This window comes from Hylobates moloch, unplaced genomic scaffold (genome assembly GCF_009828535.3).
Source record: "Hylobates moloch isolate HMO894 unplaced genomic scaffold, HMol_V3 SCAFFOLD_15, whole genome shotgun sequence".
NCBI classification, from domain to species: Eukaryota; Metazoa; Chordata; class Mammalia; order Primates; family Hylobatidae; genus Hylobates; species Hylobates moloch.
In genome coordinates this window covers 94,331,855-94,355,082 of record NW_026652290.1, presented here as the reverse complement: position 1 = coordinate 94,355,082, position 23,228 = coordinate 94,331,855, and the positions used below count along the sequence as shown (strand labels likewise).

The window sequence follows — 23,228 nt, the reverse complement described above, 5'->3', positions numbered from 1 at the left end:
TATTATATTATATTAATTATATTATATTATATTATATTATAAATTTTAATTTTTTTGAGACAGAGTCTTGCTCTGTCACCCAGGCTGGAATGCAGTGGTGTGATCTTGGCTCACTGCAACCTCCGCCTCCCGGGTTCAAGCGATTCTCCTGCCTCAGCCTCTCGAGTAGCTGGGATTAAGGTGAGCACCACCACGCTCAACTATTTGCTGTAATTTTTGTGGAGACGGCGTTTCACCATGTTGGCCAGGCTGGTTTCGAACTCCTGGGCTCAAGTCATCCACCAGCCTCAGCCTCCCGAAGTGCTGGGATTACAGATATGAACCACCGTGCCTGGCTGAGCAGAGCAATTTCTGGGACATGCGGCTGGGGTTGGTGGTGGATGGTAATAGTTTCACAGGAAGGACAGGACAGGAAGAGGATCCTGGGGGGCCTTCTGGAAATTCTATTCTGGTGCAAAGCCTGTAGGAAGTGAAGCTCCACCCTGGCCCCTGCCTTCCAGAAGGGCCCTTTATTTTCATGGCCAGAAGCTGTGCAGCCTCAGAGACTTCCTCCTTTCAGTTCCTGGAGGGAGCCCGCAGGGCCGGGCCAGGGCCTGGGTCATGCAATCTCTAGCTTCAGCATCAGGGTGACCCCTGGCAAAGGCTCAGCATCATGCCAAGCCCAAGAGGGCAACAGATGCTTCTAGAAGAAACTAAGGGCCAGGTGCAGTGGCTCACGCCTGTAATCCCAGTACTTTGGGAGGCCAAGGCAGTAAGATCGCTTGAACCCAGGAGTTTGAGATCAGCCTGGGTAACATAGTGAGATTCTTGTCTCTACAAAAAATACAAAAATTAGCTGGGTGTGGTGGTGCCTGCCTGTAGTCCCCGATACCTGGGAAGCTGAGGCTGGAGGACTGCTTGAGCCCAGGAGTTCAATGCTACAGTGAACCACGATCTTGCCACTGCACTCCAGCCTGGGTAACAGAATGAGACCCTGTCTCAAAAAACAGGATGGGCATCAGAAAAGATATTCATGTTTTGCTCAGTGAGAGAAGGCAGACACAAAAGGCCACACAGTGTGTGATCCAATTTCTTTTTCTTTTTTTTTTTTTTTGAGACGGAGTCTCACTGTTGCCCAGGCTGGAGCGCAGTGGCGCGATCTCAGCTCACTGCAAGCTCCGCCTCCCGGGTTCACGCCATTCCCCTGCCTCAGCCTCCCGAGTAGCTGAGACTACAGGCGCCCGCCACCACGCCTGGCTAATTTTTTTATATTTTTAGTAGAGACGGGGTTTCACCGTGTTAGCCAGGATGGTCTCGATCTCCTGACCGTGTGATCCACCCGCCTCGGCCTCCAAAAGTACTGGGATTACAGGCGTGAGCCACTGTTCCCGGCCACGTGATCCAATTTCTGTGAAATGTTCAGGACAGGCCCATCCACAGAGACAGGAAGGGGATGCATGGGTGCCGGGGCTGGGGGGAGGCAGTGGGCAGTGTCAGCTGATGGTTCCAGTGCTGCTTTTTGGGGTGTTGAAAGTTTCTGAAATTAGATAGTGGCAATAGTTGCATAATATAGTGAAAACAGTAAAAACCACTGACGTCTCCACTTAAGAAATAACAGGACCAGGCGTGGTGGCTCACGCCTGTAATCCCAACACTTTGGGAGTCCGAGGTGGGCAGATCACCTGAGGTCAGGAGTTCGAGACCAACCTAGCCAACGTGGTGAAACTCCGTCTCCTACTAAAAATACAAAAATTAGCCGGGCGTGGTGCAGGGCCCCTGTGATCCCAGCTACTCGGGAGACTGAGGCAGGAGAATTGCTTGAAACAGGGAGGCGGAAGTTGCGGTGAGCCGAGATCGCACCACTGCACTCCAGCCTGGGCAACAAGAGCAAAAACTCCATCTCAAAATAAGTAAATAAATAAATGGGACATTTTCCTTTTTCTTTTCTTCCTATTTTTCTTCAAGGCTGTTAGTCTCCCAGGGAATCTGGGCCTTCGTGGCCACGTGGGGCCGGCCGGCGGTGGCCACCAGAGGGCGCTGGGGCAGCGCAAATCGCAGCTGAGCCCCTAGCGCTGGGGACCTGGTCCTGCCTGGAGCTGCCTTCCAGACCTTCCAGAATTTCACCCATGCTGTACAACCTTCTAGAGTTCTCTCCCCGCCCGTGGCTCATTTTGATGTAGGCCTGAGGTCTTAGCTTACTTCCTTCTTTCAGAAACTTCCCTTAATCTCCCCAGGCCAGTCTAGGGTCCCCTTTGGGGTCCCACAGCTTCCCCATCAGAGCCCCCATCACCCCATAACTGCCTGATACTGTCTGTCTCCAGCACTGGACAACATAGTTTTTTTTTTTTTTTTGAAATGGAGTTTCTCTTTTGTTGCCCAGGCTGGAGTGCAATGGCACGATCTCGGCTCCCTGCAACCTCCGCCTCCCAGGTTCAAGCAATTCTCCTGCCTCAGCCTCCCGAGTAGTTGGGATTACAGGCAGAAGCCACCACGCCAGGCTAATTGTTTTGTATTTTTAGTAGAGACTGGGTTTCTCCATGTGGGTCAGGCTGGTCTTGAACTCCCGACCTCAGATGATCCGCCCGCCTCAGCCTCCCAAAGTGCTGGGATTACGAGTGTGAGCCACCGCGCCCAGCCGACAACACAGATTTTTTTCCTGAGGAAACAAAACAGATTTGTCTTGGTCACTTCCACAGTGACCACCAGCATAGAGCTCGCACACAGGAGGTGCTCAATAAATGTTGACAGATAGGTGGAGGGATGACTCCACCTCCTCCTCCCTCACTGTCCAGTTAACCAGGGCAAGGAACGTGTGTCCCCAGGACCCCGTAGAGACTTGCATACAGCAAGTGCTCAATAATTGTTTATCAAAAGAATTCACAGGCCAGGGGCGGTGGCTCACACCTGTAATCCCAGAACTCTGGGAGGCTGAGGTGGGTGGATCACTTGAGGTCAGGAGTTTGAAACCAGCCTGGCCAACATGGTGAAACCCCATCTCTACTGAAAATACAAAAATTATCTGAGTCTGGCCGGGCGCGGTGGCTCACGCCTGTAATCCCAGCACTTTGGAAGGCCGAGGCGGGCGGATCACAAGGTCAGGAGATTGAGACCATCCTGGCTAACACGGTGAAACCCCGTCTCTACTAAAAATACAAAAAACTAGCCAGGCGAGGTGGCGGGCGCCTGTAGTCCCAGCTACGCGGGAGGCTGAGGCAGGAGAATGGCGTGAAGTCCGTGGGGTGGAGCCTGCAGTGAGCCGAGATTGCGCCACTGCACTCCAGCCTGGGTGAAAGAGCAAGACTCCGTCTCAAAAAAAAAAAAAAAAAAAAAATTATCTGAGTGTGGTGGCGCCCGCCTGTAATCCCAGCTACTCAGGAGGCTGGGGCAGGAGAATCCCTTAAACCTGGGAGGCGGAGGTTGTAGGGGGGCCGAGATTGTGCCACTGCACTGCATCCTGGGTGACAGAGTGAGGCTCTGTCTGTCTCAAAAAACAAACAAACAAAAAATATGGAGGCAATGAATTAACGGTCTACACAGCCTCCATATGGGCTAGAATCCAGGAGAGGACACCCAACTCCTTCTTCTGCCCCTGCAGTTCAGTTATGTGGCTGTGAGAGCTCAGATAAGTGACTCCACCTCTCAGGGCCTCAGTTTCTTCATCTGTAAACAACGAACAATGATGATTCCCTTGGCCCAGGGCCTGGATACCCCCCAGGAATAAGGCCCTCAGGTCCTGGGGGCTTTTTTTTTTTTTTTTTGAGATGGAGTCTCGCTCTGCCACCCAGGCTGGAGTGCAGTGGCGCGATCTCGGCTCACTGTAAGCTTGCCTCCCAGGTTCATGCCATTCTCCTGCCTCAGCCTCCCAAGTAGCTGGGACTACAGGCGCCCGCCACCATGCCCGGCTAATTTTTTGTATTTTTAGTAGAGACGGGGTTTCACTTTGTTAGCCAGGATGGTCTCGATCTTGATCTTCTGACCTCGTGATCCGCACGCCTCGGTCTCCCAAAGTGCTGGGATTACAGGCGTGAGCCATTGCACCCGGCCTGTTTTTTGTTTTTGAGAGTTTTGCTCTTGTTGCCCAGGCTGGAGTTCAATGGCCCGATCTCGGCTCACCACAACCTCCGTCTCCCGGGTTCAAATGATTCTTCTGCCTCAGCCTCCCAAGTATCTGGAATTACAGGCGCGTGCCACCACGCCTGGCTAATTTTTTGTATTTTTAGTAGAGACGAGGTTTCACCGTGTTAGCCAGGATGGTCTCGATCTCTTGACCTCGTGATCCGCCTGCCTCAGCCTCCCAAAGTGCTGGGATTACAGGCGTGAGCCACCACGCCCAGCCTGAAGCCTCTTCATTTTCTGAAACTATTTTGCTTCCTTCTTTGATAATTTGTTTACTATTCCTTCCTCTCCTCCCCTATGGAAATGACAGCCAATGACTAATCACTTCTGTCTGGGACAATTCCCAGCACACCTTAGGCGCTCGAAGAACGTTGGTCAAATGAAGAAATAGCCAGTTCACTGCCTCTGCTCAGGTATTTGCAGCCGGTTCCGGCCTGGATGGTCCGAAACCCTCTGTGGGGAACAATCTCACTGCACCCTGGAATCTCATCTCAGAACTCTGCTCCCCAGGTTTCACTTCAGGGCCGCTGCGGCTGCCACCGGGACCAGAGCTCTGACAAAATCTGAGTCAGAGACTAAAATAGCAAGTGGTGCATGGCTGCTGGGTGATTCACACCAGCCTGCTTCCGTGTGGCTGGGCAATGGAGGAAGGAGCCTGCAAAGTCAAATCAGGTTGTCAGGAGGGAGGGGCCCCTCAGCTTCCCGGCTCAATGAGTCCAGTTTCACCTTCGAGGACCCTCCTTTGTTTCCTCCCTTGGAAGTTCAGCTCCTTCCATTGTGATTCCCCGTTTCTGATCTGTGTGACTTTTGGAGTCAGAATTAACCTCTCTGGGCCTTGGTTTTCCCCATCTGTAGGGTGGGTCCATAATAGAAGCTTCTACCTTGTGGGGTCATTTTGAGCATGAAAGTGTGTTTATGTATTTAATTTTTTGTTATATAGATGAGGGCTTCCTATGTTGCCCAGGCTGATCTCGAACGTCTGGCCTCGCCTCCTTATGTGCCAGGACAATAGGCCGGTGCCACCGTGCCTCCCTATTTATTTTTATTTTTATTTTATTATTTTATTATTATTATTTTTTGAGATGGAGTTTCACTCTCGTCACCCAGGCTGGAGTGCAGTGGCGCAATCTGGGCTCACTGCAACCTCCACCTCCTGAGTTCAAGCGATTCTCTTGCCTCAGCCTCCCGAGTAGCTGGGATTACAGGCACCCACCACCACACCCAGCTAATTTTGTATTTTTAGTAGAGACAGGGTTTTACCATGTTGGCCAGGCTGGTCTCAAACTCCTGACCTCAGGTGATCCACTCACCTCAGCCTCCCAAAGTGCTGGGATTAGAGGCATGAGCCACCACGCCCTGCCTATTTGTATTTATTTATTTACTGATACAGAGTCTTGCTCTGTTGCCCAGGCTGGAGTGCAGTGGCACAATCTCAGTTCACTGCAACCTCCGCCTCCCAGGTTCAAGCGATTCTGCTGCCTCAGCCTCTCAAGTAGCTGAGAGTACAGGTGCGTGCCCCCATGCCCAGCCGGTTTTTCTATTTTTAGTAGAGACAGGTTTCATCATGTTGGCCAGGCTGGTCTCTAACTCCTGACCTCAAGTGATCCGCCTGCCTTGGCCTCTAAATGTGCTGGGATAACAGATGTGAGCCACCATGCCTGGCCAATTTATTTATTTATTTTTTAAAAAGAGTTGGATGTCTTATTCAGTTGATAAATAAATAAATACATAAATAAGAAAGATGCGGCTGGGTGTGGTGGCTCACGCCTGTAATCCCAGCACTTTGGGAGTCCAAGGCAGGTAGATCACCTGAGGTCAGGAGTTTGAGACCAGCGTGGCCAACAGGGCGAAACCCCATCTCTACTAAAAATACAAAAATTAGCCGGGTGTGGTGGCGAGCTCCTGTAATCTCCGCTACTCGGGAGGCTGAGGCAGGAGAATCGCTTGAACCCAAGAGGTGGAGGTTGCAGTGAGTCGAGATCTCTTCACTGCACTCCAGCCTGGGTGAGAGAGCCAGACTCCATCTCAGGAAAAAAAAAAAAAATTAGAGATGGGGTTTCATTATGTTGCCCAAGCTGGTCTTGAATTCCTGGCCTCAAGCAACCCTCCCACTTCAGCCTCCCAAAGTTCTGGGATTAATTACAGATGTGAGCCACCACAGCACCCAGTCGTGTTTATGTATTTAGACACTCCAGAATCAACACATGTTAAGTGTCCAACAAACCTTGGCTCCATTCTTATTCTTAGAAGGTCTGTCACCCTGAAAAATATTAATCCCTTCCATGTGCGTCCCCACACTTAATGAGTGCTGCACCTGCTACCCAGGTACGGTGTACCTGATATGTGGTTCTGCATATGATCTGCTGAGGCCTTGAAACAACAGCCTCCACAGACCCATTTCTCAGATGAAAAAGCAGAGGCTCCGACAGGGGAGGCACTTGCCCAACGTCACACAGTGGCATCAGAGTCCAACCTTGGTGGGGGCATCAAGGCAGACCCCAAAGAGAAAGGAAGGGCTGCAGCAAAAACTGCTAAATGTCCCGCAATGGCATTCATTCAAATTCATTCATTCGTTCATTCACTCATCCATTAATTCACTCACTCATTCATTCATCCACTCATCCATTCACTCATTCATTCATTCACTCCCTCGTTCATTCATTCACTCATTCATTCACTCACTCATTCATTCATTCACTCACTCGCTCACTCATTCATTCATTCATTCATTCATTCATTTATAGCTCACTGCAGCCTTCGCCTCCTGGACTCAAGCAATCCTCCCACCTCAGCCCCCTGAGTACTTGGGACTACAGGTATGCACCACCACGCCCAGCTAACTTTTGTATTTTTGAAGAGACGGGGTCTCACCATGTTGCCCAGGCTGCACCCTCCCCGCCCTCAACAATATCTCTTCCCTCCACCTTTCCTGGTATTAGAACCCAGACTCGGGAGGCACATGGCCGTTCAGAAAGGACTACATCTCCCAGCGTTCCTTGCGGCAGGAGCACGGTCATGTGATTATTTTCTGGCCAATGGGATGAGGGCACAGGCCGGTCTACGCCCTCCAAGAAGAGGCGTGCACTTCCCGCTTCCGGTTCCTTTTGCGGGAGCAGGAGCCACGTGTTTTACAGCAAATAGCCAGGCAGAAGGTGTCCCAGAGGACAATGGCGCTGCGGAAGCATTCAATAAATATTTATTATAATTAAAAGACCGTAGCAATACCCCCACCACCAAGACCCCTCACCCAGAAATAGAGAGATTGGAATTGTAAACACCGTATCCAGTTCTGACCACCCTGAAAGCCAGGGCATCATCGTGCCCGTTTTGTCCTAAATGAAGGGCTCCCAGGCAATGTCCTGAAAGTGTCAGATGACCCCATCTCCCACTGTCCACAGGGCACGGGGCAGACCGGGGTGGTCTATGGGGTCCTGCCCAAAGCCGATGCCTGGGTCCAGGGGTGTTCCCCAGGTGGTCAAGCAAGGACATGCGGTCATTCTGCCTCCTGCGTCTTGTCCTCGGGTGCCTGGGACCCTCTCTGGTTCCACATATGGTTGTTCAGCCCCAGCTGTACCATCTGTGCATGGTGGATAATGAGGGGTTGCAGTCCTGGGCTCTGAGGGGATGCAGGTGAGGCCGTAGGGAAGGCTGGGGACTGCGGGAAGGGCAGTGACTGTGGGAAGGCTGCTGGCTGTGGGGAGGGCGGTGGGGGGGTGCCAGCCTGCCACGCGTGCAGGGATGGCGGCTGCGGGCACCCCGGCCAAGTGGGAAAGGGTGGCGGGGCTCCCAGGGGCACCTGGCCCTCAAAGGGCATTCGAGCCCCAAAGGGCGCCCCAGTCCCAAATGACATGTGGCTCCCAAAAGCCACCTGGAGCTGCTCTATCTGTGCCTGGTAGGACAAGTAGCTCTGGAGGTAGGCCGAGTAGGCTGCGTTCAGTGCCGCCGCCTGCATCCGCTCACCGTCCAGGTGTTGGCTCTGTTCCCTCAGGGCTCGGGTGTCCTGTTCCTTCCTCCACATGGCCTTTCGGGCCTGAAGCCTGTGGGGCTTGAAGGTGTTGGCCACCTTCCTGGCGAAGATCTGGGAGTGTTCGTCCAGCCGCACCAGCCCGGAGAGCAGGCTGGCCGTGTCGGAGCTGAGCTGGGCCGGGGAGCTCTCCAGGGGCAGGAAGGGGATGACACAGTCTGACGACCCCTGTCGCTTGAGGTTGCTCATCATGGCTTGGTTCACCTGGTGCAGGCTCAGGCGACAGTCGAAGTTGGAGGTGAGAAGTAGGATGATGAAAGCTGAGTGGTCTATGGCGTCCTGCAGGCAGCTCAGCTCCCCGCGCCCCGGCACCTGGAAATCCTCGCAGAAGGTAGCCCCGTCAGGCACGCCAAGGGCCTCCAGCTTCTCCCGGACCCGCAGGGCGATGTGTTCGTCCGCCCTGGCGTGGAGGATCACAAAGTTATAGAATTTCTGTTCCGATGACGATTCCAGGGAGGAAGGCAACAGGGGGGAGGGGGTCAGGTGAGCTGAACAAGGGGCTGATGAAGGAGGAGGAGGAGGAGGGGATGTTTCTGGGGTGGTGGGAGTAGGTGGGCATGGCTTGGTATTTGGAGAGGTGGTATCTTCTACAGAAAGTTGGAGAGGCGTCTGGTCTTTGACAGAGCAGGAGTTTTTGACTGGCTCCAAAATAGGCAAGGGGAGAGACTGGGGGGCTGCAGACCCCTCGGTGCACTCCACCGGGTAGTTGGTGCTGGTTTCTGGAGCTGTGGGGGTATCAGGGAGGCCAGTGGAGGTTGCATCTGGGGCCACTTCAGGAAGCCCAGGAGGTGGGCTGCTTGGCAGCTCTGGGGGACTGGCAATCTCCCCTGATGGCGGCCAGCTCATCTCCTCAGGCTCCCGGCAGCTACCGGGGACAGGCTCGGGCACCAAGCTGGCCTGGGGGTCGTCACAGAGCTTGCTGGGCCCATGTGGGCTGCGGTGCAGGCTGAGGAAGGGCATGGTGGGGGACTGGCTGATTTCCAAGTTGCTGGCCAGGGAGGCGGGGCTGCCAGTGGATCGCAGGGAGCACCCTTGGCTCCATTCTGAAACACCGTCAATGGGGCGTGGGAGGCTCCTGGTCCCAGAGGGCAAAGCCGACGATGGTGGGAGGCAGCCCAGATTGGACTGGAGCGTCCGGATGCTCCCTGGATCCCCAGCAATGTCCCACCCACACCGGTTTCGGGCCTCATCCTGAAGTTCCCCCAGCCGGTGGTCGGCCCTGGAGCTGAGGGTGCGGAGGGCTTCCTGGTAGGCCACGTCCCGCAGCGAGGCCGGGCACAGCCTCTCCTCAGCCAGCAGGTGGTACAAGCGGGCCACAGCCCAGGACACGTCTGGGGGCTCCTCTGGGTCCTCGGTGCTGTCCACGCCAGCCCACTGGCGGGCCACCAGCCGGGCCACCGCATCGGCCTTCAATGCCTCTAGAGAGATCCTGGCCTCAGTTTCCTGGCCCAGCTTCAGGAGAACCATGGCATGCAGGAGGTCCTGCCCCTGGCAGCCTGGGCGTGGGGTCTTCAGTTTGTGCTTCAGATACAAGAGCTTGTCCTGGCCTGCTGCACCTAGAATGTCGAAGGCACTAGGAAGTGACGGGCCCGTGCAGGCCATGGGAACAGGTGGGTGCAGCCTCCGGCAGCAGAAGCTGGGGGTGGTGAAGTCATGTTCCACACTGCCTGCCTTCTGCACACCTGGCGTCCCCTACCCATTCACTGTGCCAGGTTCCGCAGGAGCTGCCCAAGCAGATCTGTAGGAAACAGGAGAAGTGAACACACTTACCCCCAAGAAAGGTCAGCACGGGAAGGCGGCCCACACACCCCTGCCTGCTTTCCCCGCCTGCCACCCAGACCTAGCCAGGTGACCTTCGGCAACACCTCGCCTCCTTCAACTTCCAACTTCCATTTCTTCCTCTGCAAAATGCTATGAGGCCAGTGTGGTGGCGCAGGCCTGTGATCTCAGCACTTTGGGAGGCCGAAGCAGGAGGATCACTTAAGCCCAGGACTTCAAGACAAGCCTGGGCAACATAGCCAGACTTCGTCTCCACTAAAAATTTAAAAATTAGCTGGGCTGGGTGAGGAGGCTTACGCCTGTAATCCCAGCAATTTTGGAGGCCGAGGCGGGGGATCACCTGAGGTCAGGAGTTCGAGACCAGCCTGGCCAACATGGTGAAACCCCGTTTCTACTAAAAATACAAAGAATTAGCCAGGCGTGGTTGTGCACTCTTGTAATCTCAGCTACTCGGGAAACTGAGGCAGGAGAATCGCTTGAACACAGGAGGTGGTGGCTGCAGCGAGCCAAGATCATGCCACTGCACTCCAGCCTGGGCAGCAGAGTGAAACTGCGGCTCAAAAAGCAAAAAAAGTAGCTGGGCGTGGTGGCACGTGCCTGTTGTTCCAGCTACTCCGGAGGCTGAGATGGGAAGATCGCTTAAGCCCAGGAGGTTGAGGCTGCAGTGAGCTGTGATGGTGCCACTGCACTCCAGCCTGGGCAACAGAGTGAGACCCAGTCTCGAAAAAAAAAAATGCTATAGTCTGAGACTTACCTGGTGTTACCTGAGAGGTAAACACTATTACACTATTTTCCCCATTTACAGATGAAGAAAGTGAGACACACAGAGGTGATGTCACTTGCCCAAAGTCACACTATCAGTGGATGGCAGAGGACGGATTTCAACCCAGGCAGTCTGGCTGTGGAGGCTGTGTGCCTAATGGCATACACTTACAGACTTGTTTTGGGGAATTGAGTTGCATTAACACAGAGATACTTCTGAGCTTGATGACTGAAAGCCAGTAGGTGCTCAATACATGCTTGCTAAATAAAGTAGTCACCCTCGGCTGGGCACAGCGGCTCACACCTGTAATCCCAGCATTTTGGGAGCCCGAGGAGGGTGGCTCACCTGAGGTCAGGAGTTCAAGACCAGCCTGGCCAACATGGTGAAACCCCATCTCTACTAAAAATACAAAAAATTTAGCTGGGTGTGGTGGTCCGCGCCTGTAGTCCCAGCTACTCAGGAGGCTGAGGCGGGAGAATCGCTTGAATCCGGGAGGCGGAGGTTGCAGTGAGCCAGGATCGCACCATTGCACTCCAGCCTGGGCAACAAGAGCGAAACCGCGTCTCAATAAATAAATAAATAAATAATCAGCCTTCTAGATGGTCCTCGAGGACCCAACATCCTGGTATTTGCAGTCTTGAGCAGTCCTTCCAACACTGTCCCAGGGTTGGACTATGAGATTAACAGAATATGGCAAGGGAGCCGGGTGCCACATCCACTCATTTTTCACGAGAAGCCAGAGTTTTAGAAATCTGCTCATTCTTCTCGGGATGACAATCAATTCCAATATTTCTAAGAGACCTTGTGAGTTTAAAAAAAAGTTTGGGCCAGGCGCAGTGGCTCACGCCTGTAATCCCAGCACTTTGGGAGGCTGAGGCGGGCAAATCATGAGATCAGGAAGTCGAGACCAACCTGGCCAACATGGTGAAACCCCGTCTCTACTAAAAATACAAAAAATTAGCCAGGCATGGTGGCAGGCACCTGTAATCCCAGCTACTCAGGAGGCTGAGGTAGGAAAATCGCTTGAACCCGGGAGGCGGAGGTTGCAGTGAGCTGAGACTGTGCCATCGCACTCCAGCCTCGGCGACAGAGCGAGACTCCGTCTCAAAAAAAAAAAAAATTTGGAGCCAGGCCTGGTGGTGTGTGCCTGTGTCCCAGCTACTGGGGAGGCTAAGGCAGGAGGATTGCTTGAGCCAAGGAAGTAGAGGCTGCAGGGAAGGATATATACATAGCATTCATTCATTCATTCATTCATTCATTCATTCATTCATTTAAGAAGTAATTTTTTGGCCAGGCGCGGTGGCTCATGCCTGTAATCCCAGCACTTTGGGAGGCTGAGGCAGGTGGATCACAAGGTCAGGAGTTCAAGACCAGCCTGGCCAACGTGGTGAAACCCTGTCTCTACTAAAAAAAAAAAAAATACAAAACTTAGCCGGGCATGGTGGCGTGTGCCTGTAATCCCAGCTACTTGGGAGGCTGAGGCAGGAGAATCACTTGAACCTGGGAGGTGGAGGTTGCAGTGAGCCGAGATCACGCCACTGCACTCCAGCCTGGGCAAAAGAACAAGACTCCATCAAAAAACAAAAAACAAACAAACAAAAAGAAGTAATTTTTAGCCAGGTGCGGTGGCTCGTGCTGCTAATCCTAGCACTTTAGGAAGCCAAGGTGGACAGATCACTTGAGGTCATGAGTTCAACACCAGCCTGGTTAACACAGTGAAACTCTCATCTCTAAAAAAAAAAAAAAAAAAAAAATTGCCGGACATGGTGTCGGGCACCCGTACTCCCAGCTACTCGGGAGGCTGAGGCAGGAGAATCACTTGAACCCGGGAGGCGGAGGTTGCAGTGAGCCGAGGTCGCGCCAGTGCATTCCAGCCTGGATGACAGAGTGAAACTCCATCTCAAAAAAAAAAAAAAAGTAGTAATTTTTTTCAGTATCTGCCATGTATTGGGTACTAGTGAATACACCAGTAGGCAGACAAGGAAAAACAGCAATAGACTCTTCCCTGGTGCAACTGACTGTCTAATGGTATGTTAGTTATATGTAATATATAAGCATCACATATATTACATACGACAATATAACGGGCATGTGTGGATACACACACACACTTACATGCAACCACTTATTTGAGGACTTACTACATGCTATATTGTGCTCCCCTCTGTTCTTTAAACTGGGCACAGTCCTGCCTCAGGACCTTTGCACTGGCTGCTCCCTCTATCTATATCACTGTTACCCCCCAGGTATCCCTATGGCTCACCCCCTTACCCTCCTTCATGTTTTCGGTCAAGCCTGTCCTGATCTCACTGTGCAGATCTCCCTTTGACAGGGGCCACAAAAGATGGCCCACCATTTTTTTTTTTTCTTTTTTGAGTAGGAGTCTCACTCACTCTTGTTGCCCAGGCTGGAGTACAATGGCACGATCTCGGCTCACCGCAACCTCTGCCTCCCGGGTTCAAGCGATTCTTCTGCCCCATCCTCCCAAGTAGCTGGGATTACAGGCATGAACCACCATGCCTGGTTAATTTTGTATTTTTAGTAGAGACGGGGTTTCTCCATGTTGGTCAGGCTGGTCTCGAACTCCCAACCTCAGGTGATCCACCCATAGCCTCCCAAGTGCTGGGATTACAGGCATGAGGCACCCCACCCAGCTTTTTTTTTTTTTTTGAGACAGAGTTTCACTCTTGTTGCCCAGGCTGGAGTGCAATGGTGCAATTTCAGCTCACCGCAACCTCTGCCTTCCAGGTTCAAGCAATTCTCCTGCTTCAGCCTCCCGAGTAGCTGGGATTACAGGCATGCGCCAGCACGCCTGGCTAATTTTGTATTTTTTGTAGAGACAGGGTTTCTCCGTGTTGGCCAGGCTGGTCTTGAACTCCCGACCTCAGGTGATCCGCCTGCCTCTGCCTTCCAAAGTGCCGGGATTACAAGCGTGAGCCACCGTGCCAGCCAATTTTTTTTTATTTTTGTCTTGTTTTGAGACAGAGTCTCGCTCTGTCGCCCAGGCTGCAGTGCAGTGGCGCGATCTTGGCTCACTGCAACCTCCATCTCCTGGGTTCAAGCGATTCTCCCGCTTCAGCCTCCTGAGTAGCTGGGACCACAGGCGCCCACCACCACGCCCGGCTAATTTTTGTACTTTTTATCAAGACGGGGTTTCACCATATTGGCCAGGCTGGCCTCGAACTCCTGACCTTGTGTGATCCGCCCACCTTGGCCTCCCAAAGGGCTGGGATTATAGGTGTGAGCCACTACACCCAGCCAATTGCTTTTATAAATAAAGTTTTATTGCAACACAGACATCCTCACTCACTTACATATCATCCATGGCTGCTTTCCCACTAGAGTGATGGAATAGCTACAACAGAGACCACGTAGTCTACAAAGTGGAAAATATTCACTCTCTGACCCTTGACAGAAAAAGTCTGTAGACACCTGGGTTATGAGACAGGCATGTGATTTTTTTATTTTCCATTCCACAGAGGGGCAAACGTGACTGAGATCACACAGCTAGTGACTGACAGAGCAGCCATTTGACGCCAACGTTTGTAACTATAACACCAAGTGCCTTTTAATTATTATGGGGCATGACTGGCTATTATGGGTTCAATCGTGTCTCTCCCCAAAATCATATCTTGAAGTGCCAACCTCCAGTAGCTCAGAATGTGACTAATTAAAAGGCCTATTTTTGATTTGTATTTGGCTTTGGTGTTTTTGTTTGTTTGTTTTTGATGTTGAAAGTATTTTTATTTGGCCGGGCGTGACGACTTATGCCTGTAATCCCAGCACTTTGGGAGGTGGAGGTGAGCTGATCACTTGAGATCAAGAGCTCGAGACCAGCCTGGCCAACATGGTGAAATCCCGTCTCCACTAGATATACAAAAATTACCCAGGCGTGGCCAGGCGCAGTGGCTCACACCTGTAATCCCAGCACTTTGGGAGGCCGAGGTGGGCAGATCACCTAAGGTCAGGAGTTCGAGACCAGCCTGGCTAACATGGTGAAACTCCATCTCTACTAAAAATGCAAAAATTAGCCGGGCGTGGTGGTGGGCGCCTGTAGTCCCAGCTACTCAGGAGGCTGAGGCAAGAAAATAGCGTGAACCCAGGAGGCGGAGCTTGAATTGAGCCAAGATAGCGCCACTGCACTCCAGCCTGGGTGACAGAGCAAGACTCTGTCTTTAAAAAAAAAAAAAAAAATTAGCCAGGCATGGTGGCACACGCCTGAAATCCCAGCTACTCAGGAGGCTGAGGTGGGAGGATTGGTTGAGCCTGGGAGGTTGAGGCTGCAGCAAGCAAGCTAAGATCTCACCACTGCACTCCAGCCTGGGCAACAGAGCGAGAACCCGCATCAAAAAAGGAAAAGGCGGGGGGCATTTAGATACAGACACATAACTGCACAGAAGGAAGATGATGTGAGGAGACCCAGGGAGAAGGCAGCCGTCTGCAAGCTAAGGAGAGTCCTCAGAAGGAACCAACCCTACGACACCTCGATCTTGGACTTCCAGCCTCCATAACTGTGAGAGAATAAATTTCTGTTCCTTAAGCCATCCGGTCTGTGGCACTTTATTACCGCAGCCACAGCAGCTAATACACTGCATGTACTCGCAGTCTAGACCAGCCTAAACACTCTCTGTCTGTGTTGTCCAGGACGGCAGTCCCCAGCTACCTGTGTCTACTGGGCACCTGAAATGTGGCTGTGGTAGTGAAGACACACTGAATTTTAATTATTATTATTATTTTTTGAGACAGAGTCTCGCACTGTCGCCTGGGCTGGAGTGCAGTGGCGCAATCTCAGCTCACTGCAAGCTCCACCTCCTGGGTTCACGCCATTCTCCTGCCTCAGCCTCCCAAGTAGCTGGGACTACAGGCGCCCGCCACCATGCCCGGCTAATTTTTTGTATTTTTAGTAGAGACAGGGTTTCACTGTGTTAGCCAGGATGGTCTCGATCTCCTCACCTTGTGATCCGCCCGCCTCGGCCTCCCAAAGTGCTGGGATTACAGGCGTGAGCCACCGCGCTCAGCCAATTTCTTTTTTTAGATGAAGTCTTGCTCTGTCGCCCAGGCTGGAGTGCAGTTGTGTGATCTTGGCTCACTGCCACCCCCCATCTCCTGGGTTCAAGTTATTTTCCTGCCTCAGCCTCCCCAGTAGCTGGGATCACAGGCACATGCCATCACGCCTGGCTAATTTTTGTATTTTTAGTAGAGACAGGGTTTTGCCATATTGGCCAGGCTGGTCTTGAACTCCTGACCTCAAGCCATCTGCCTGCCTCGGCCTCCCAAAGTGCTGGGATCACAGGTATGAGCCACCATGCCTGGCTTGAATTTTAACTTTTATCCAATTTATTTATTTATTTATTTATTTATTTTTATTTTTATTTTTATTTTTATTTTTTGGAGACAGAGTCTCGTTCTGTCATCCAGGCTGGAGTGCAGTGGCGTGAGCTCAGCTCACTGCAACCTCTGCCTCCCGTGTTCAAGAGATTCTGCTGCCTCAGCCTCCCGAGTAGCTGGGATTACAGGTTCGCACCACCATGCCCAGCTAATTTTTGTATTTTTAGTAGAGATGGGGTTGCCTCATATTGGTCAGGCTGGTCTCGAACCCCTGACCTCAGATGACTCACCTGCCTTGGCCTCCCAAAGTGTTGGGATTACAGGTGTGAGCCACCGCGTCTGGCCACATGTTCTTACTTCTAAGTGTGAGCTGAACATAGAGTACACAAGGACACAAAGAAGGGAACAACAGGGCTGGGCACAGTGGCTCACGCCTGTAATCCCAGCACTTTGGGAGGCCGAGGCAGGTGGATCACCTGAGGTCAGGAGTTCAAGACCATCCTAGCCAACATGGTGAAATCCCATCTCTACTAAAAATACAAGGCCGGGCGCGGTGGCTCACGCTTGTAATCCCAGCACTTTGGGAGGCCGAGGCGGGTGGATCACGAGGTCAGAAGATCGAGACCACGGTGAAACCCCGTCTCTACCAAAAATACAAAAAATTAGCCGGGCGTGGTGGCGGGCGCCTGTAGTCCCAGCTACTCGGAGAGGCTGAGGCAGGAGAATGGCGTGAACCCGGGAGGCGGAGGTTGCAGTGAGCCGAGATCGCGCCACTGCACTCCAGCCTGGGTGACAGAGCGAGACTCCGTCTTAAAACAACAACGACAACAACAAAAAACTACTTATCAGGTATGACAGTTATTACCTGTGTGATGGAATAATCTGTACATCAAACCCTGTGACATGCCATTTACCTATATAACAAACCTAGACATGTACTGGTTAATTTTTGTATTTTTGTAGAGATTGGGTCTCACCATGTTGCCTGAGCTCAAGTGAGCCTCCCACCTTGGCCTCCCAAAGTGTTGGGATTACAGGCGTGAGCCACCGCAGCCGGCATTTTATCTAATTTTTAATTAATTAAGGTAGGGTGCAGTGGCTCATGCCTATAATCCCAGCACTTTAGGGGGCTGAGGTAGGAGGATCTCTTGAGCCCAAGAGTTTGAGACCAGCCTGGGCAACAGTGAGACCCATCTCTACAAAAAACAAAAATAGGCGGGGCGCAGTGGCTTACACCTGTAATCCCAGCACTTTGGGAGGCTGAGGCAGGTGGATCATCTGAGTTCAGAAGCTCGAGACCAGCCTAGCCAGCACAGTGAAACCTTGTCTCTACTAAAAATAAAATTAGCAGGGCGTGGTTGTGGGTGCTGGTAATCCTAGCTACTTGGGAGGCAGGTGGATCACCTGAGGTCAGGAGTTCAAGACCATCCTAGCCAACACGGTGAAGAGACAGGAGAATCACTTGAACCTGGGAAGCAGAGGTTGCAGTGAGCCAAGATCGCACCATTGCACTCCAGCCTAGGCAACAAGAGCAAAACTCCGTCTCAAAATAAATAAACAAATAAATAAATAAATAAATAATTTAAATAATTAGCTGGGTGTGGTGGTGCATGTCTGCGGTCCCAGCTACTTGGGAGACTGAGGTCAGAGGATCGCCTGTGGCCAGGAGATCAAGGCTGCAGTGACCAGAGATCGCGCCACTGCACTCCAGCCTGGGCAACAGAGTGAGATGCCGTTTCAAAAACAACAAAATTAAAAAGGTATGGAAGATGCCTCATGGAATATTATATTGGAACATGTTGGGTAATATTGAGTTAAATAAAATATATTATTAAATGCATTTACATATTGGATTAAGAAAATGCATTATTAGGAGATATATATATATATTTTTTGAGATGGAGTCTTGCTCCATTCTCCAGGCTAGAGTGCAATGGCATGATCTCGACTCCCTGCAACCTCTGCCTCCCAGGTTCAAGCGATTCTCTTGCCTCAGCCTTCCGGGTAGCTGGGACTACAGGCATCCGCCATCATACCTGGGTAATTTTTGTATTTTTAGTAGAGACAGGGTTTCTCTATGTTGGCTAAGCTGGTCTCGAACTCCTGACCTCAAGTGATCTGCCAGCCTCGGCCTCCCAAAGCGCTGGGATTACAGGCGTGAGCCACTGTTCGCGGCTGCTTCATGTTATATTTCTGTTGGACAGCACAGTTTTAGACATCTCCACTACAGTCCAGTAATATTGGAGTATGGCCCATTTTCGACACAAGGAAACAGAGGCACAGAGAAGTTGAGTAAGTAGTCCAGAGTCACACAGCTTATAAGGGATACAGCTGGATTGGAACCCAGGCTGTCTGGTTGTAGAACTCACTGAGCTTTTTGGCTCCTTTTAATATTTCCAGATTTAACACAGACTCCAGCTTATGTGGACCTGGTTATGGGGCCTGAGAAACAGCCTCAGCTAGTTTTAATTAAACTAATGTTCATGAAATAAGCATATGGCCTAAGTACTCCTCTAGAGAAGTGGAGGATAAAAGGTTTTTCCTAATAATCTTAGGAAATAATAATAATAATAAAATAGTGCAGGCACAATCAGACAATAAGAAAAAGGCCAGATGCCCAGCTTCTATCTCTGTTGTAAGCTCTACATAAAATGGGATAAAAATGAAAATGGGCTGGGCACGGTGACTCATACCTGTAATCCCAGCACTTTGGGAGGCTGAGGCGGGCGGATCACGAGGTCAGGAGATCAAGACCATGCTGGCTAACACGGTGAAACCCCGTCTCTACTAAAAATACGAAAAATTAGCCAGGCGTGGTGGCGGGCACCTGTACTCCCAACTACTCGGGAGCCTGAGGCAGGAGAATGGCGGGAACCTGGGAGGCGGAGTTTGCAGTGAGCCGAGTTGGCACCACTGCACTCCAGCCTGGGTGACAGAGTGAGACTCTATCTCGAAAAAAAAAAAAAAAGATCCTTTATTCAGGTGGGACCACAAGTCGGCCAAAACTTTTTGAAATGATCAAGACAACTACTTGGAATATGGTCCAATACTCCCACCCCCCGTTAAGTTCGATGATCCACGAATCAACTGCTCTTTCCACCTCCCAGTGGTTCCTGGGAACGGTTGTGTGTATAACTTACAAAGCAAAAAGCAAACATACATTGGCACGTACTCTCCAATTTTTAGCTGATAAGAGGGCATAGATGATAAAGTGTGGAGAAGGGTCGTGCTGGGACAGGGTAGCAGTGGGGCTGGGCGTCATGCTGAAAATTCATTGACTTTAACACTTAGAATTCACACTCTTTTTTTTGAGACGGAGTCTCGGTCTGTCTCCTGGGCTGGAGTGCAGTGGCGCGATCTCAGCTCACTGCAAGCTCCACCTCCTGGGATCAAGAAGTGATCCTCCCACTCAGCCTCCCGAGTAGCTGGGACTGCAGGCACAGGCCCCCATGCCCAGCTAATTATTAATGTTTTATAGGGACGGGGTCTGGAACTCCTGGGCCCAAGCGATCCTCCCACCTTGGCCTCCCAAAGTGCTGGGATTACAGGTATGAGCCACTGCACCCAGCCTATATGTCAGTAAAATATATATACATATATATATATTTTTTAGTTGGAGTCCCACTTTGTCACCCAGGCTGGAGTGCAGTGGTGTGATCTAGGCTCACTACAGCCTCCGCATCCTGGGCTCAAGTGATTCTTGTGCCTCAACCTCCTCAGTAGCTGGGATTACAGAAGCCTGCCACTACGCCCAGCTAATTTTGTTTCTTTTTTTTTTGAGACCGAGTGTCCCTCTGTCGCCAGGCTGGAGTGCAGTGGCGTGATCTCGGCTCACTGCAACCTCCACCTCCTGGGTTCGAGCAATTCTCCTGCCTCAGCCTCCCAAGTAGCTGGGACTACAGGTGCACGCCACCATGCCCAGGTAATTTTTGTATTTTTAGTAGGGATGGGGTTTCACCATGTTGGCCAGGATGGTCTCGATGTCTTGATCTCGTGGTCCGCCTGCCTTGGCCTCCAAAATTCTAGGATTACAGGCGTTAGCCACCGCACCTGGCTAATTTTTGTAATTTTAGTAGAGACAGGGTTTCAGGCTGTTCCCAGGCTGGTCTCGAACTCCTGACCTCAATCGATCCGCCTGCCTTGGCCTCCCAGAGTGCTGGGATTCCAGGCATGAGCCACTGTGTCCGGCCTGTATAGGACTCTTAAAGTAGTGCCTGGCATATGTGTGCCCCATGAACATTAGCATGCAAGACTGAAACCTCCTTGCAAGAAAGACTCAGGGGAGTTTTGCAGAAAACGCTACAAAGCCAGCCAGACTTAGAATCATCAAGGCAGGAGACCTCCACCTGTATGCCTGGCAAATCTCTAAAATCACGTGATTTTTCTTCTCATTCTCTCTGTCCACGGGCCTGAACTCAACTCTATTTCAGTGACTGTTCCAGCTTCCCCCGCCCGCCTCCCCTGCCCACTGCCACCTCCACCTTCTCGAGACCCAGCAAGTTTCATTTCTTACTGTCCATGGCTGGGACAAAGTCCACTCCCCACTCTGAAAAGCAGGCGCCTGGCGGGATAAAAACACCCACGGGGTAGGGGGGTTCTGGCTCTGCCACCTGCTGGCTTGTGTGGTCTGTTTCTCAGCCTCAGCTTCCTCATTTATAACACCCACATGAACTGGTTCTTAGGATGAATGGGAGTCTGTTTTGAAGCTTTGATGTGAAAATATTGTTAAAAACTTTAGATCAGTGCCCAGCAAGGAGCAAGAGCTTGATATAATAATATTAGTGTGACAATAAATATTGGCAGACTTTTTCTCTTCCTCTCCCTTTTTAAAAATTTTTTTGATTTTTAATTTCATTTCATTTTTTTTTTTTTTTTTTGACACAGAGTCTTGCTCTGTCGCCCAGGCTGGAGTGCAGTGGTGCGGTCTCGGCTCACTGCAACCTCCGCCTCTTGGGTTCAAGCGATTCTCCTGCCTCATCCTCCTGAGTGGCTGGGATTACAGGCACGCACCACCACACCAGGCTAATTTTTGTATTTTTAGTTAGAGACAGGGTTTCGCCATGTTGGCCAGGCTGGTCTCAAACTCCTGACCTCAGGTGATCTGCCTGGGATTACAGGCGTGAGCCACCGTGCCCCGCCCCCATTTCATTTTTTTTAGAGACAGGGTCTCACTCTGTCACCCAGGCTGGAATGCAGTAGTGGGATCACGGCTCACTGCAGCCTTGAACTCCTGGGCTCAAGCAAGCCTCCCACCTCAGCCTCCCGAGTAGCTGGGACTACAGGTGTGCGGCACCACACCTGGCTAATTTTTGTATTTTTGGTAGAGACAGGGTCTCACCCATGTTACCCAGACTCCTGTGCTCAAGCAATCCTCCTGCCTCAGCCTCCCAAAGTGTTGGGATTACAGGCATAAACCACTGCATCCGGCTAACTTTCTTTTTGAAATTTTTTTTGTAGAGATGAGTCTCACTATGCTGCCCAGGCTTGTCTTGAACTCGTGGGCCCAAGTGATCCTCCCACCTCGTCCTTCTTAAATGTTTTAACCACCTCTCCCACTCTCCCTCCCACACTCTCATGCAGTCTTTCATGCATCGAATATGCATTTATTGAGCACCTACTAGGTCCAGGAACTGTTCAAAGTGCCACTGCATATCAAGGCGGGCACATCCGCCCTCACAGAGCTCCCAGTCTGGTTCAGAGAGACCAACAGTAAGCGAGAAAATAACCCAAGATCAGTTCAGAGAATGAAAAGTAACGTGAAAGCCATGAGCTGGGGGCTGTTTGGCTCTGAGAGACTGGCTGGGAAGGGGCTACAGGGGACGACGGTGGTCAAGGGAGGCCTTTGAGGACAAGAGGTGACGCTGAGCTGAGACCTAAAGGAGCTGAGGGAGGAGGCTGGGTGGAGATCAGGGAGGAAAGCTTCCGGAAGGTGAAGCCACCTGCCCCAAAGGCCCTGGGGCAAGACTGCGCCTGGCGAGCTGGAGGAACAGTGAGGAAGCCCATGTGGCTGGATAACCATTAGGAGCGGGAGAAAGGAAGAAGGTGTGCGGTGGTACAGGGTGTGAGGTTGGGATCCTGGGTGTCAGGGAAGAATTCGGGGTGTCAAGGAGGAATTTGGGATGTTGGGGAGGGATCCTGGGTGTCAGGGAGGAATCTGGGATATTGGGAAGGGATCCTGGGTGTTGGGGAAGAATCCAGGGTGTCAGAGAGGGATCCTGGGTGTCACAGAGGAATTCGGGGTGTCAGGGAGGGATCTTGGGTGTCAGGGAGAAATTCAGGGCATTGAGAGAAATATGGGGTGTCAGGTAGGAAGCTTGGGTGTCAGGAATTTGGGGTGAGAAGGAATACGGGGTTTCGGGTAGGAATCCTGGGTGTTGGGGAGGAATCTGGGGTGTCTGGGAGGAATCTGGGGTTTGGGGGAGGGGTCAGGCTGTCGGGGAGGAAGCCAGGGTGCTGGGGAGGATCCCGACAGTGGGGGAGGATCTGGGCCAACAGCGAGGGGAGCTGGAGGTTGAGGGGAACGTCGACCTCCCAACGAACGGCGCCAGGCCCCCCCACCGGGGCCCTAAGAGGGAGGCCAGGTGGCCTGGAGTCCTGGCGAGCGGCGCCGGCGCAGGGCCATCCCCCACACCCTCGACACCTTCTCCAGCTCAGGCCCGTCCTCGCCCCTTCCCCACCTACCAGGGATCCGGGGCTGCCGGCTGCGCCACTGGGTCCTGGGGGCTGGGGCTTCTGCGGAGTTGCCCGCGGACGGTAGCGGGCTGAGTGCGCTGGCTCCACCCCGCGGCCCGCGCCCTGGGAAGGAAGCGCGCCGCCCCTTCCGCGTCCCGGGTGAGTGTGGGACGTGAGGTCACGGTTTCGGAGTCCTGCCCCGCAGCACCGGGAAAGTCCCCGGGGCGCCCCGCACCCATGCGCTTTCTCCCCAGCCCTTGCTGTCACGCTCAGCAAGCGTGAGCACCTACTGTGTGCAGGGGGCCAGAAGAACTCGCATCTGCCCTCGGGGAGGCCACAGTCATCTGGGCTGGGGTCCCAGATGAGAAAGTAATCACAACTGTAAAGTGGGATCAACTCCATTAGCGATAGGTGCTTTCCAGGAAATAGATGTAGCAGCTGTTTTTATTTTATTTCTATTGTTTTATTATTTTTTTCTTTTCTTTCTTTCTTTTTTTTTTTTTCCGAGACGGAGTTTCGCTCTTGCTGCCCAGGCTGGAGTGCAATGGCGGGATCTCAGCTCACTGC

The 23,228-nt window shown here is 52.1% G+C and overlaps 1 protein-coding gene across 1 annotated transcript; it reads right to left on the bottom strand.

Annotated features, from left to right (window-relative positions):
• Nucleotides 1–7,275: 7,275 nt before the first annotated feature.
• On the bottom strand, nucleotides 7,276–22,768 carry TICAM1 (TIR domain containing adaptor molecule 1). The gene is made up of 2 exons (XM_032177660.2): nucleotides 22,671–22,768; nucleotides 7,276–9,857 (listed from the first exon to the last, which is right to left on the bottom strand). The coding sequence occupies exon 2, from the start codon at nucleotides 9,719–9,721 to the stop codon at nucleotides 7,589–7,591; it is 2,133 nt and encodes a 710-aa protein (XP_032033551.1). The 5' UTR covers nucleotides 9,722–9,857; nucleotides 22,671–22,768; the 3' UTR covers nucleotides 7,276–7,588.
• Between the last annotated feature and the right edge of the window lie 460 nt (nucleotides 22,769–23,228).

Bases quoted from the DNA above. Each gene is read 5' to 3' on its own strand.
- TICAM1 (XM_032177660.2), bottom strand. From the start codon at position 9,721: ATGGCCTGCACGGGCCCGTCACTTCCTAGTGCCTTCGACATTCTAGGT.